At 31.1% G+C, this 15175-nt stretch overlaps 1 protein-coding gene across 2 annotated transcripts; it reads left to right on the top strand.

Moving 5' to 3' along the window:
* The first annotated feature begins 7950 nt into the window (after positions 1-7950).
* LOC101221711 (RCC1 domain-containing protein RUG3, mitochondrial) lies at positions 7951-13055 on the top strand. Of its 2 annotated transcripts, none has more exons than XM_004145954.3 (7): positions 7951-8615; positions 9040-9179; positions 10047-10241; positions 11719-11847; positions 11952-12107; positions 12413-12593; positions 12679-13055. In XM_004145954.3, the coding sequence occupies exons 1-7, from the start codon at positions 8041-8043 to the stop codon at positions 12692-12694; spliced, it is 1392 nt and encodes a 463-aa protein (XP_004146002.1). In that variant the 5' UTR covers positions 7951-8040; the 3' UTR covers positions 12695-13055. The 2 variants fall into 2 exon arrangements, with proteins under 2 accessions (XP_004146002.1, XP_031740192.1); XM_031884332.1 differs by having other exon boundaries at positions 9040-9182.
* Positions 13056-15175: the final 2120 nt, after the last annotated feature.

The raw sequence follows: 15175 nt of genomic DNA, 5'->3' as shown, positions 1-15175 counted from the left end.
TAAACATAAATTTTAACTTATTCCAGACCACAAAAGTTTTCAATTTATTTTACATTATATATTATATGATATTACAAACACTAACTTTACAAGTTTTTAACATAAAACAATGTTCACAAACAAATTATTATTAATTTATTCAATTCTCAGCTAATATTTAATGGGTAATACACCTAGTTTGCAATTGTTAAAATTAAAATTCAATTTATGAATTATGCTACCAATCACATACCTGAAAACATGAAATACAATTCTATTTTCATTTATTCCCTGTTTTCAAATTATTTACCAAACCGATGCTACATGTTTTGTATAAAGTACAAAGTCTCTTGTAAAATGATAAAAAGAAAAAATCCAAATATATATTTTTTGTGAAATTTTTTACCATGACTAAATTGTTGTAAATTTTAAAGTATAAAGATAAAATTGTTGCTAATTAAAATTGAATGTCTTAATTGTTATCATGCAACTAGATTGCTACTTTCAGAAATATTAGGAGCAATTATGCAAGAAAATTTTTTAGAGAACATTAGCAAAAGAAAAAAAAGGTAATCCAATATTTACTTTATAGTGTCCACATCCAACCAATTAAGCTTTAAATTGTGCTAAGTGTCATAGTGTAAACTTTAACAAATAAAATAACCATTTAAAAAATGATGGATGATAATAAACACTTTAGAAAATATAGGATCCAAAATAAAAGCAATCTTAAAACTTTACTAAGCAAATCAGATTTAAACTTAATTAGAAACATCCATATCATATAGCTAGAAAGAAGAAAAATGAGCATCATCAATATGCTAAATATATACCTAAATGTGTCTTTTTCCTTAAAAAGAAAAGTAGTTTGGAGCTTGGATTTATACCAAGTGATGTTGCTCCATGAAGCAATTCTATGATTATTTACACTTTCTAGTCCTTTGCTTATTTTGATCATGTTGCTTAAAAATGTAGTAACCTTAGTAGGATATGAATCCCCATTCATTCCCTATGTCCAAACACCCAAGTATTTGGCCATTTTTTGTCCTTTTAAACGATTGGTACCATTTTGAAGATGTACTTTGCCTTTTTCATTGCCCAAAATCAATCCATTTTTACGTTGGTTTTGTGAATGTCACCATCCAAACAAAAGTGAACAAAATATAAGGTTATAAAATTATTGTTATTATATAATTTCATGTTGATTTTCTTTTTCTAAATAATACTTTTTTTTAATAATTCTCGTCAAAAATAGGCGGTGATGACTTAGGAGGGAAGACATGGACTGGATACACGCCTTCATAGTCAATACCTAAAATAATTTACCATATATAATTATCATATTTACTTTCTACGACCTAAAACAATTTGTCATATATAATTATATTTTTTTCTACAATTTGTTATATATAATTATATTTTTTTCTACAAATAATAATGTAAAATGTGAGTTTTTTTTCTAATTTACTAATAACAAATTATTTTTAAAAAATTGTTAAACTTAATTTTCAAGGTATTAATCATGCCAAATAAGAAGCAAAATCAATAATTATAATTTTTTTAAAATATAGACTTAGTTGGTTTAATTTCAGGTTCTCAACAAAAATATTTTTATCTAATTTAAAATTTAAATTACAAATTATATCGTAGGATAAGAACTGACATACAAACTTACAACTTTTATTTAATTTTTAATTTATAAACTTCAAAAAAAAAAAAATTTATTTTTTGCGTTGATAAGAAATATAACATTGTTTTTGGTCGCCAAATATTTAATTTCATTAAAATAAATATATATATATATATATAGAATTTCTATTTAATAGATGCATTTTAAACTATTTATGAAAATTCAAAATTAAAATGATAACTCTAAGTACAAGTTGTACATCTTTCTAAAACAAATAAGAAGATTTCAATTTTTTTTTACAATGGTTAAATTAGTGCATATGCATTTCATTATAATAATAACAACAACAAATGTTGTAAAGGAAAGTCGTGGATCGGATAACGATTCATAACCTAAAACAATTTGTCATATATAATTATCATATTTACTTTCTCATAACTTAAAACAATTTGTCATATATAGTTATCATATTTACTTTTTCATATATATTTTTTTCCAAATGGTGAGTTCAAATTATTTATTAAAATAAATTTGCTAAACTTATTTTTTTGGTATTAATGATGTCAAATAAGAAGCAAAATCAATAATTTTAATTTTTTATATATTTTAAAATATAAAATATATAAAGAGAAAAATGTTTATATGTATTTATTGCAATCTATTATATACATGATAAAATTTTGATATGTCTACATGTGGTTAAAACAAAAACAACTTTCCTCTCTTAAATTGTAAAATTATCCTAACAAGTTGTGTTTGTGTTTTGTTTATATTTCTTTCTCTATTTTTTATGCATTTTTAGACTATAATTTCATTATTTGAGAAGAAAAAAAGAAGTAAAGCCGTAGTGAAATTAGAATGAAAGTATTGTTTAGGTATACTTTTCATTCTCTTTAGAAAATTAGGGATAAGAAAATATAATAAAAGAAAAGACAATTCGGCTAGCAACGACACGTGGCAATTGAATTATTTCTTTTAACCATTTTAAGTCCTTAGTGCGCATTACTTTATAACGTTACTTTTAAAAGGTCACCAATTATGAAATAATTTGGGTCAATCATAGACTTCGAATTCTCAAATTCCTAATTAAAATATAAAAAAAAAAAAGAGAAAAGTTTTCTACTTTATTATTATTTTTCATCCAATGAATTTAAAATTGATTTTTCTTCCATGCTAAGAATTTTACCTGGTCCATACAATTTTATATTTTTATAACTCAAAAACATTTCTTCTTTCCATGCAAAGTTTCTTTTCTTATATTACATGGCAATAGTGAGTTCTTAACACGTGTATTTAGGATTTTCTGTATATATTTTATCGAAATAATAATATTTAACGACGTTTTAATACATATTTAAAAAATTTAAAGACATACTGAACCTGAGATTAAATGGTTATAAACCTATTAAACACTTTTAAAATTCAAAGATTTAAAGTCTAAAGTCAAAGAGAAAAATCACGAGGTCACAAGATGTATATATTCAACTAAAAATTTTGTGAATTGAGTCTATTTATCTAGATATTGATTTGAGAGTTTGCGATCTACAATTAGTCCTTTTTTTCTTTTTATTTCTTAGTAGTGAGTCATGATCAAGTCATATTATAACATTACCTTTTTCCTATTCTGTGTGGGTCATTGTATGAATAAAAATGAAATGCATTAACAAGATAAATAAAATAAAATGATTATTTAATATTAAAAATAGATCGAAGAAAGTTGAAGGAATGATTTTAAATTAATTATCTTATTTGGAGACTTTAAAATTTCATGTTTGGATGATAATTGAAAATTAAAGTAAAAAACAGTGAAGAGTACTAATATAAGCTTTTATCTGTAATTGTATTAATTGAAAACTAGAAAATAATGAGGTTAATAATTATGTAATTTACTTTTAAATTCTACGAAATCGTACGAAATCGAGCATTTTGGCCTTAAATATTTCAAGTAAAAACAATATTTCAAATCATTTTAGATTTTAAAACCATTATCTTTACAGCGTGGTAATATACTACGAAATTCATTTAAAATTCGCTATGAATTGAAATCCCACGCAAAATACTCATGTTCGAACCGAAGATTAATGTTAGTTTTAGGTTGATTCTATATCTTTGTCTATTAGAGCTGTTGCATGTGACTTTGTGTCTCTAAAATATTTCTTTGGTCTTCGTTCTAAATTATTATTAAAATGTAATATCATAGAATCATCATCACATGTACCGTTATACAAACGTATCAAAAGCATAGAAATCGAAAAATTATATATATAAAAAAACAGACACATTTTATGGTGTTGATTTTTTGGATTACATTTCTAAAAGAAGAGTTTTATGACAAATTTGATTTGAAATGTCATAGTTGCCCTCTTAAAAAATCATAATTTCATGCTTCTCACTCTTTCCCTCCAATTCCATGCTTCCCATTCTTGCCCTCATTCTTCCCCTCTCCACTATTTTCTCCTTTCATGTGACAAACGAATGGCTTGGACGTTGACTCAAGAAACTAACTAACTGTGATTGTCGGCCACAAACATAAGCAACTTCATTCTTCACGTGATCTCGTCTTCTATGTGATCTTCTCTCTATCTTCTTTGCCACAACATCTTCAAACGAAAGGTGAAGGGAATCAAACAGAAGTAACTCAATGTGGTGAGAGAGTTTGAACAACATGGGAATGTGACTTTCATTTGATTACTAAACTTCTTAGTACGTAGATGATAACTTTTTAGTTTGTGTGAAAATCTCGTTTTTTGATTTTTGCTCCATTGTTGTTTAGGATCTAGATTTTATGTGAAAATTTGTGAGATTTTTTTTTTTTTCATTTGATCATTATATTATTGTCTATATCTAATTTTTTTTAAAAAAAGTTATTTGAGAGTTAGATTGTCTCATTTAGATGTTTGTGTCATTTTTGTTGAGAGTTTCAATATTTGAGTTGTGCTTGATGGCAAATTATAAACACTTAGCAAAAAATAAACATAGGTTGCTTACAACACTAAATTGCAATTTTAATGGTGATTTTCAATTGATTTGCAAAAATTGCATCAATTAGAAATGTTAAATCTGATGTTTAATTGATTGGTGTTAATATTCTTTGAGAATTTGTTGCCTTGATGTTTTGACTGGCCTTGATGATTTATTTTGTTGCCTTTGATTACTGTTGATTTGTGTATTATTGTTTATGCTTTTTTACTGCTTTCTGTTGGTTGATTTGATTGTTGTTGTTGGGGTATTCAATCTAGTTTATTCAACAATAAGTTGATTGTCTTGTAATTTAAAGGTATATTGATTTTCATATCACAAATCTCACAATAATTTAAGGATGACCTATGTTCGAATTTTTGTTCGTTATATAGTGGAGTATGGAAAAAATATAATGAATTTTTGTTCAACTACAAACTAATTCTATACTCATTTTAGGTGAGTTGTGGTGATTTTACATTAACATACTTCTGGTGCACGACTACTCAACAACAACGATAAAAAGTGCTTCCACTGAATGACGACAACATGACTGGCGGTGGATAGCGACAACAATGGAGACTTGGGGTGGCGGTGTGCATCGTTTTTCCATACAAATTAGAAAATTTTCTCAAACTCCAACCATTGCAGTGGATTGTTCTTTCTTGATTTCTTTAAAAAAATTGTTATTTGTGTATAAATTATTCTTTGATTTGTTGTGTTTTTTTTCTTTCTACAATTTCTGGTTTTTTAATTAAGTTTGCTAATTTGTAAATTGATTTTGGTTGCTAAAATTTGGTATGAGTAGACTAAGAAAGAAAATTTGTTATACGTATTTTATAATAAAATGTTTATCGATCTTTGTTGCTTACTAGATGAAAATTTGTAACTATAAACTTGTTTAAGTTTAAAATCATAATAAAATATTTTAAAACACATACAAACCTTATACGAGACTAAAAACTTCAATTTTCTCCATTAATTTTTGCCACATTTTCGTGCATTGTTAACTAATGGTGAGGTTATTGGTTTTTTAGGGATTTATTTCGTATGCGTGAGAAGAAGATGGACAATCACCAAATTGAGATTTTTAGGGTACTTGTCGTCGTGTCTTTGAGCCGACGCGGAACATATTATTATTTAATCTTAAATATATCTATCGTTTAATCTCATCGCTCGTAATCTCCAATCACACTTGTTATCAATGCATCTAACTAAAAGATCCTCTTAAGTAGAGTTTTTTTTTTTACTACAAACTGGAAAAAGAAATTCATTGTCAAAACAATTAGTCTAACGGACAATTCTTTCTTGCGAAAAAATATTTGTCCTACATCAAACTCCTCATTTATAGAGTTTTCTTCGGACCAAACACTTCTTTTGCATTCAACTTAGCTAGTGAAGTCGTACTGAATTTTAACTTTTTCTCTGTAATCTTTTGTAGGAGTATCTTCTTGTTGTGACATGTCAAATGATTCATTTTTGTCTCAACCAATTCCCATGTAAAAGTATAATCTTTTGAATTATATGACTCATATGATTCTCATATAGCCGAAGTGGTTCCTATCATGTTACCACACAAACCAACCTGAAGTTCATGTATTCATTACAATTAGAGGATTGAGGTTTAAGTTATGAACTTGGTTGCTCCCACATACTGAATTATAAAATATGTTTACTTTGATTGCTTTTAGGCTCAAATGAGACGTATAGGGGGATCTTCATTCATTCAAGAATACAAAACTTCAAATCACGGTCATTGCTTAACTCAAATTGAGGATGTTCATTTTCCACTTTTATCTCATATATGCATCTTATCTTTATGTCAAACTCTGTAGATCAACTTCTGCAACATCGTATAATTTAATGAATAAATCTTTATATGTTTTTTTTTTACCGGCAACAATGCCTTTTAACATGCCTCCTTCATATTTTATTCGCCCCTCATCCCATACAGCATCGCAATGCACTAAAATTTGACAAAAATCGATTTGAAGTTAGAAGTTGACATATCACTTAAAATAAGTATATGACTTATTTGGGATTGGGCATATGAAGTTTGAAAGTTGCAAGATACATGTGAGATACAAAATATGTAGGCAACACTTTCTACAGCATGTGTAGAAGCATTCTAACTCATGTAATTAACTAAGGATTACACATTACACGTTTGGAGGTTATAAGATGTTTGCAAGATACAAAACAATAACTAAAAACTAAATAAAACATGCAGAGTCAAATCCTAAATCACCTTAAACAATTATATGACCGACTTGGCATTGGACATTTACGTTATTGAGTAATTTGAGAGTTTTTTTTTCTTTCAAATTTTAGTTCTCAAATTTAAATTAGTACTTTCAATTCCATTTAAAAATTATTACTATAATTTTGGATGATAAGTCAAATAAATTAAAGGTTGAGTTGGTTTAACTAAAAAACATTAAAAATTTGTTTATGATTTTATGTATTAAATAAATTTTTTTAGTCAAAATAGTTAATGTAATTTCTTGTTATTTTCAATAATAAATATATAATTTCTTTATTTTTTATATATGTAAAATAAAAGAATTTTTTTTATTACTCAAATAAAAAATAGAAAACGGTACATTTTGATTCAAATAATAAAAATAAATGAACACATTACAACTTTCCTTTTCATATTTGTTTTATCATTTTTTTGTACATGAAAAATATGAATCCCCTTCCCCATTAAACCTTTAAGAAAATAAATGACAAAAGCTTAATTTTTTTATAATATATTTGACTCATAATTAAATTTTAAAACACACAATTATACATAATTTCAACTTATTTGAATTTTAAAACTCTTTTGATAAAAGCAGTTTAAGTTTAAATATTACATTGCATGTGATTTATAGGAAGACACCCATAACAATCATTAAATTCTACTTCACTCTCGCTTTTGAATGACGTTTTTGCTACGATTATTTTGAAACCTAGTTATTAGATGCTTTTTAATATATTGCTTAACTAAAACTTTTGTAAATAGCATCGGATTACATAACTTGTTATATTTTGTGAATAAGTTGTAATATTTTTAATTAGATCATTCATGTTAATGCAACTGTACTCAAAATTATTGTTATTGAACGTTAAATTTTTTTGTTTTTACATTAGTGCCATTAAAATAATAAATCAAGAAATTGAATTATACGTACAAAAATACTAAAAAAATTAATTAAATATTTTGTATATACTCGGAATTCAAAACCAACGCTCCAAACACCCTAACAAATACAAATTATCAATGATGGCACCCAAACATATGCATATCTAATTTTGAGGCATTAGAACCCCCATTAAATAAGGACATTTAAGTCTTTTCAACGTGAGTTTGTCTAAAACTCTAATTTTTAGTTCAAATCCAATTATTTTGGCAAAATGGGAATATTTTCTGGCGCCCTTCCGGCCTGATACTCCTCTCAGTGACGACGACGAGTCGAGGCTCCTCTGATATGTACTTTCTTCGATCACTCCGCTCTTTGACAACCAATCTCCCTCGTTCACGACATTTCTCTTCTCTTATTGAATCTCCTCCATCCCCGTCCGCTTCGTCAAAATTTCCCTTCCTTTACAACCACGATTCTCCCGAAGAAACGCATTCAAACAATGCTGGAACCACCGCTATTCTCCAGCTGCTCTCCTGGGGCAGAGGTTCTTCCGGTCAGCTCGGTGGCGGCATTGAAGAAATTCGTTTGTATCCTTCTCCCGTGGCCAATTTGAGTGTTCCCAATATTCATAATCTCGCCCTAGCCCCAGGTCAGCTTCCGTCATTCTCCGGCGACAATCAAGATTCTGGGGATGACGGTTCGTTTGAGCTCGGTATTTCTTGTGGGCTGTTTCATTCTTCTTTGCTTGTTAATGGGAAAGTCTGGATTTGGGGTAAAGGAGACGGCGGCCGTCTTGGTTTTGGTCACGAGAACCCTGTCTTTGTTCCCACTTTGAATTCTCGCTTAGAGAGTGTTCGTTGCATTGCTCTTGGGGGTCTGCATTCCGTTGCGCTCAACGCTCTTGGGCAGGTTTTCACTTGGTCAGTATCTCCACTTGATATTTAATTTTAGTTCATTTTTATGTTGATTATACAATTTAGTATTGGTCGAAGCCTTTTGTTTCTTACCATGCATAACTCTCAATTTGTTTGGAATACGGTTACTGAGGATCAGATTGTGTTAATTTCTTGGAGGATTTATAGAGTAAGATGATAGTTAGGATTATTATGTATAGAGTTTGCTGAAGAATAGGCAGGCAATCTCATTTCAATGTCTTAGTCATAATTGTAAAAGAAAACCCCATCATTTTACCTGGGAAATGCCTTATGGTACTTTTTTAGTTATCAACTACAATTCATGCCATCAGTTGATAGGCTATTTAGAAACTATGCTCTTTTACTTTCATTTCATGATTTCTTAAACTGTCCAACTTGATCTCCGGTCATTAAAAAATGAAGCTACCAGGGGTTATGGTGGTTTTGGTGCGCTTGGACATTCTGTTTATCACAGAGAACTGGTCCCTAGATTGGTAGAAGGCTCATGGAGAGGCAGAATTAAGCACATTGCAACTAGCGGGGCCCATACTGCAGCAATCACGGAATCAGGTTGTTCATATCGATGCTATTTTAGAAAGAAAAACGAATCTTTACATGGGATGGGACGATATGTTTATTAATAGCTAAAAGGTTCTTATTTTATTTCAATACATGGAACTATATTTCTCTTATTTGAAAGCATTCAGCAGTGAAGTGTAAACTTTCAGCCCACCTATTGGTTTCATATAAGTGAAAACTGGATATGTCATGCTATAAGTAATAATTGAAAGTGCAATCAGGTATATCACCTCACTTCCTTACTCATTGGGATAACTGATAGGCCCCAAGTGAACTATTATTATTATCAGAAACAAAATTGTAGAATGCCTTCTATTATTTATGCTTAAAGAGAAAGATATAAGGCTAAGTGTGGGACTGGGAGCTACCTATTTTCTCCTAATACCAAAATACAAAATACTCAAAAAATGTTCAAAGATGGCCTGCTTAACTTTGACTTACATGCAACCATATTTACACCGAGAACAAAATCCCCTTGGACTCACAGATCAAGTCTCACCAACTTTCTTACTTTCCCGATTGTATACTGCCACAACAGGTGGTCTTATGAGTTTTGCAAAACTAAGTTATGAGAATCTCTTCTTGGTCTGTGGTATTTTATATATTGGCCGATGCCCAATTTGTGGTTGACCCCAAATTAAAATAGACTAAATGGTTCTTGTGAACTTAATGATATTGTTGTGCACTTGTACCTGTTGATTTCATACTATAATTTCTTATAAAAAGATTAATATTAATTTTGTAGTTGCTCAATCTTTACTTTCATACTTGCACCATCTATTCTTTACCAGAAATGGGTAAGAATTTGCAGCTTTTATGTATTAAAGTTTTTTTGCCCTTTTATGTTCATTGGTACAGGCGAGGTCTATACCTGGGGCCGAGATGAAGGAGATGGTAGATTGGGCCTTGGTCCAGGTCGAGGCCCAAATGAAGGAGGAGGATTGAGTATTCCTTGCAGAGTGAGAGCATTGCCTGCACCTGTTGCTGCTGTGTCCTGTGGTGGTTTCTTCACAATGGCTCTAGGAGTGGATGGGAAGCTTTGGAATTGGGGAGGTAAGAATTTTATTTCAATGTGCGGCAACATAAGAGGCAATAAAATAAAGTTTCCCTGATAAGATGACAATTGAATTGAGATTATCATACTCATTAACATATTTGAAAGGATGGAAACTGGATTAAGATTATCATACTCGTTTACATATTTGAAAGGATAGAAACTGGATTGAGATTATCACACTTGTGTACAAATTGAAATAAAAGTATGATGCTTGATCATGAATTTTCCCCATAATTGGAGTATCAGGAAATAAATTGTTGGTGCTGCTTCATTGTATTTGGGGTCTTAGAAAGTTCAACGGATTATAGTAAGCTGTTTAGGTTTTAGGATTTTTAATCTTGCTTCATAAGCCACTATGCTGTACCAGCGTTTTAGAGGCTGCAATAAAAGAATGATGGATGGGTCGTTAACAGAATTAGCTAAATGCCAGAAAAAGCGTTGAAGATATAGGAAGATGTGCAACTGACTGGTGAATGCATTAAAATGAATGACTGTCGATGTATTGTGCTGCTAGATTTTTACTTCAAAAGAACTTGCCAGGATAAAGGCAAGCCCGGTGCCCGTTAGATCAGTTGAATGATTGAGAGTTTAAAAAATTATCGGACTGATCAACAAATTTGGGCAATGCTTTGAAAGGCTAAAGGCGGCCTTGAGTCTTCTCCTCTTCAAGAGGCGAGGTGTAATCCTCTAGGCGGTATGGGGTGTAAGCCTCAAATAATGCATTAAAAACATTTTACCAAACCTAAATTGGTATGATCAAGTATTGTTAAATAAGATAGTTATATAAAAGTGTAAAAAGAAACTTCACCCTCACAATTTTCACTTAATAAGATTTCTAAAAGGACATCTTTATTATCCTTACTACTACTATTATTAGTAACATGATTTATTATACTATATATGTTTGCTTTCAGCATTCTTAAGTTCACAACAATAAAAATAGTCATAGTTCAAATTGTCACAACTCAAACCTTAAAAAATTAAGAATTAGGCAAATCACTATTATTTTTCTAATCACTAGACTAGGCATAGAGATTTTAAGCCTTAGTGCGTTTTCACAAAGGCGCGAGCCTCATTTGTGGGAGGTGTAAGCCTCTTATGGTTCAACAAAGGCATAAGTCTCGAGGCTAAAACTTAGAGCCTTGGAGATGGTGTAAACCTCAATAGCTTTTAAAACATTGGATTTGGGTTCTTTTCACATCTACTTAGATGTCAGAACTTAGATCTACTTGCAGAATCTTACAACATGGGAAACTGAACCAGTTAGCTCATTTTACTTTGTAGTGTTCTACATTTAGGCTTAAAATTCATAAATTTTGTTGCATCTTCCATTCTACTGGCCTTGGGCCATGGAGATGTTGGTTTGGCCTGTATAAAGAAGCTTTTTGTGCTCAGTTCTTTCCTAGACTAAAGAGGATCTTTGCCGAACAACATTGCTAACATTGCATATCTTGTTGTTGGTAACTTATGCAGCAAACACCAACTTTGAGCTTGGTAGAGGCAATAACATTGGTGGTTGGGAACCAAAACCTGTTCCTAGTCTTGAAGATACACCCATCATTCAGATAGTTTGCGGTGGATACCACTCGCTTGTATTAACTGGTATACTGACAATGGAAGCAACCTCATCTCACTTGCTATTTTTGCTTTTAGAGGTCATTGTTCACATCTCATGTTTATTAAGGTTTCTTGTTATTCTAAACCAGGTGATGGAAAAGTGCTTTCCTGGGGTTACGGAGGACATGGCCAATTGGGTCATTCTTCAATACAAAATGAAAAAGTACCCAGAGTGATTGATGCTTTAGCTGACAAGCGAGTGATCTATATTGCCTGTTGTGGTTCCTCTTCAGCCGCTGTAACAGGTAGCCGATGGTTATCTACTTCTATTATGTGTGTAGAATTTAATATTGAATTATTCGGGCGTCCTATATTTCAATGTCATTTTCTTTTGCCAGTTAGGCAGGACGTTCAAGTCATTTTCACAGTTTTAATCAGTCTTTTATCATTTATTTATTATTTCTTTAAATTCAGAATTTAGAACGACCATTAACTTGTTAGGTAAAATACTTGCTTTTCAATTATGCTCTTACTTTTAGATATCATTCCGATCATTTCTCTAAACCTGTCTCTAAAAGACATTGATAAGTTGATTTTGGGATTGTGAAAGCTGAGGGTAAATTGTACATGTGGGGAAATGCTAAGGATTCTCAATTGGGTGTTCCTGGGCTGCCAGAGGTACAAACATCTCCCGTGGAGGTCATATTTCTAACGGAAGATGATGGGTTGGGTCCCTACCATGTTTTATCAGTTGCAGTTGGTGCGTCTCATGCAATGTGCTTGGTCTTAAGGTAAACATTTTCCATAATGGTTCTGCAGCCAGTCAGCGTTCCAATAAAATTAAGCTCTTCACTTTTCTTTCTCTTTATCATGCAGGAGAGGCAGGATGTAAAATTTTGATGCGGTAGTGATCCCAAGAAATTTTTGCAATGTAGAAACATATGGCTGGTTTTGTTACAACCTACAAGGTGTATTAGGGTTTTGTACTGCAAGAACTGCTGCCCCTCAGCATCTTTCAACATTGGGGGTCACTTTTAATAAAAGAGTCACCTGTAATTTATTATACGAACAGAACATTTAGAAAACATCATAGATAGACCACTTTTAGTTTTAGTCTTCATTATCAGTTACTTTTTATTGAAAGGTTTATTATAGTAGTTATTTGTTAAATCAGACAATTAAGTTCAATTTTCCTTCACTCACTCAGGAATCCAACTCAAATCTTTCTTTGGATTTTTTCTCATGATATTCAAGTTTCTCTTTTTCTCATCTTTTCTATACGTGGGAGAGATCCTCCATAAAATACATAAAACCTGAAGAATCATCCCACCAACCAAATCTTCACCTAACCAAAGTGTGAAAGTACTTAATTCTTATTGAATAACGTGCATTCAACATTATTGGCATCATTGTATGTTTCACATTTGAAGTTATACATAATACACATACATTCATGAAGGTTTTTATGGGACGTGTCAATTATGTTTTCTCATCATTTCACTCTTTCAATTATTTGGTCAAGATTGCACTGATTAGTCTTGTAGGCTTCCAACATGTGGTGCCATGGCTAGAGGCATACCAAGGGGCATCATGGGGGTAAGCTTGAGGCAGACAGGTGAGTGTGGTCCTCTTGATTATTTATTCAGCAACCAAAAAGGACTTAAAAAAAGTGCACATGTTTCGTAGATTCAAAGACGTAGACCAAACCTGGTGAGAATGAGATAGGGGATCAGAAGCACAAACACAAAGAGGGAGAAAGAGCAACAATATTGTGCTTAAAGAAACAGCTTTTAAGATTGGTGTGTCAGTGAGTGCGTGCCCAATGCCAAATGCCAAATGCCAAGCCCTTCTCTCTGTGTATTATGGGAGTCATGCGTCTAAAGCTAAGTGGTATGGCCATTTCTTGAACCTCCATGGATCTGCATTTCCTGCCTTTTCTCTTTCTGACTTCCATTATTATATGTTTCAAATATTACTTAGAAATTCTATGTTGCAGTGTCTTTTCTCTTTCTATTCCTTATGTCCCTACCATGCAATACTATTATCCTTTTCCATGTGGGGTATTGTGTTAGTAAAAGGTAGTTAGTTGGCTGAGGATGGCTGGTTTTGTTTTTAATCCTTGTCTAATGCCAATGTAATTTGTTTCTTATCCATACTTAATTTCTTTGATGTCTTTATTTATTTGGTAAATAAAGCCCTTGTTTTCTTTAGATTTTTGTTTTCATTTGATCTCTCTCTTTCCTCAATAATGTTTCTTGGATCAGGTATTCTACATTTCCTTCCCATGAAATTATTCAATGCTACACCATTATTTAGTTTTGCTTATTATTAGTACTTGGATAGGTAGGAAAAAACATCTAGTGTATAGCGCAAATCTTGTCCTTCCATTTAGCTTAAATTGGGGCAAATCTCTTGCTATAGATTACAAGTGATGAATACGATCGGTCAAATTCAATTGCTTCAACATATCACATAATCGTTTTCATCATCTTAACCATGTTCATTCTTATACACATGGTGGTATACTTAAAGCGAGGGTTAAATAACTCAACTTCAATTACACATTTATCAAGAAATTTCATATTTGTCTTTCTCTTTTACACCACATTTATAGAAGAACTTGACTTACAACTTTAAATCGTAAATATGAACTAAGTTGTCCATAAATTTTAACACAATTTATTGTGATGTTTATTTATACGGTCACATGCAACCTACACACTACATCTTAGGAGTTTTGCATGAGTTTTACTATTAATGAGTTCTTTCTCACATTATAATTTATTCCAAACTTTTCTCTAATAGTTCAATATCCAATAGGAATGGAGGGAGGCAACGGTAGAAAAGAGTAGACAGGCAATTGGGTGGTGGCGACGGCAGCGTCGGTTGGGTTCGTGACAAACTTCCCTTCTTTTATTACACTTTGTCTCTTTCTTTCTCACACTTCCCTCCTCATCTCCATTTATTCATCTCCTCTCTCTCTCTTCATTTCTCATTTCTCTTTTATTTTTCCAATGTAGATAATCTCATCCCAACACACTCTCCACATCATTGAATTGAACATTAGCATTATTTGTTGACGAACGAAGTGAAGGGAGAACGAGGAAACAATTATCCTTTAATCAAATCTTTAATAATTGACTTTAGAAACATTGTTATAAATCTATAAATTAATTTTAATTTCGTACCTAATAAATTAAGTATTTTGTCAACTAAATCAGAATAGTTTGCTTTAAATTTTAATTAGAAGTTCTGTAGAAATCAAGAATCTACCTTATACAAAATCTAATAGTAATCATATGTAAATGCCAAACATACAGTAAAATATCATGAATTAATAATAAAATCAATTAAAATCTTAAACTTCTACAAA

Source organism: Cucumis sativus, chromosome 4 (assembly GCF_000004075.3).
Source record: "Cucumis sativus cultivar 9930 chromosome 4, Cucumber_9930_V3, whole genome shotgun sequence".
NCBI classification, from domain to species: Eukaryota; Viridiplantae; Streptophyta; class Magnoliopsida; order Cucurbitales; family Cucurbitaceae; genus Cucumis; species Cucumis sativus.
The sequence above is the reverse complement of the archived record's forward strand: the minus strand, read 5'-3'. Positions and strand labels throughout refer to the sequence as shown.

Excerpts from the sequence above, each read along its gene's own strand:
- LOC101221711 (XM_031884332.1), top strand. The coding sequence starts at position 8,041 with ATGTACTTTCTTCGATCACTCCGCTCTTTGACAACCAATCTCCCTCGT. Across the intron at positions 8,616-9,039 it reads CTTGGGCAGGTTTTCACTTG|GGGTTATGGTGGTTTTGGTG; the intron begins GTCAGTATCTCC and ends TGAAGCTACCAG. Across the intron at positions 9,183-10,046 it reads AGCAATCACGGAATCAGGTT|GCGAGGTCTATACCTGGGGC; the intron begins GTTCATATCGAT and ends TCATTGGTACAG.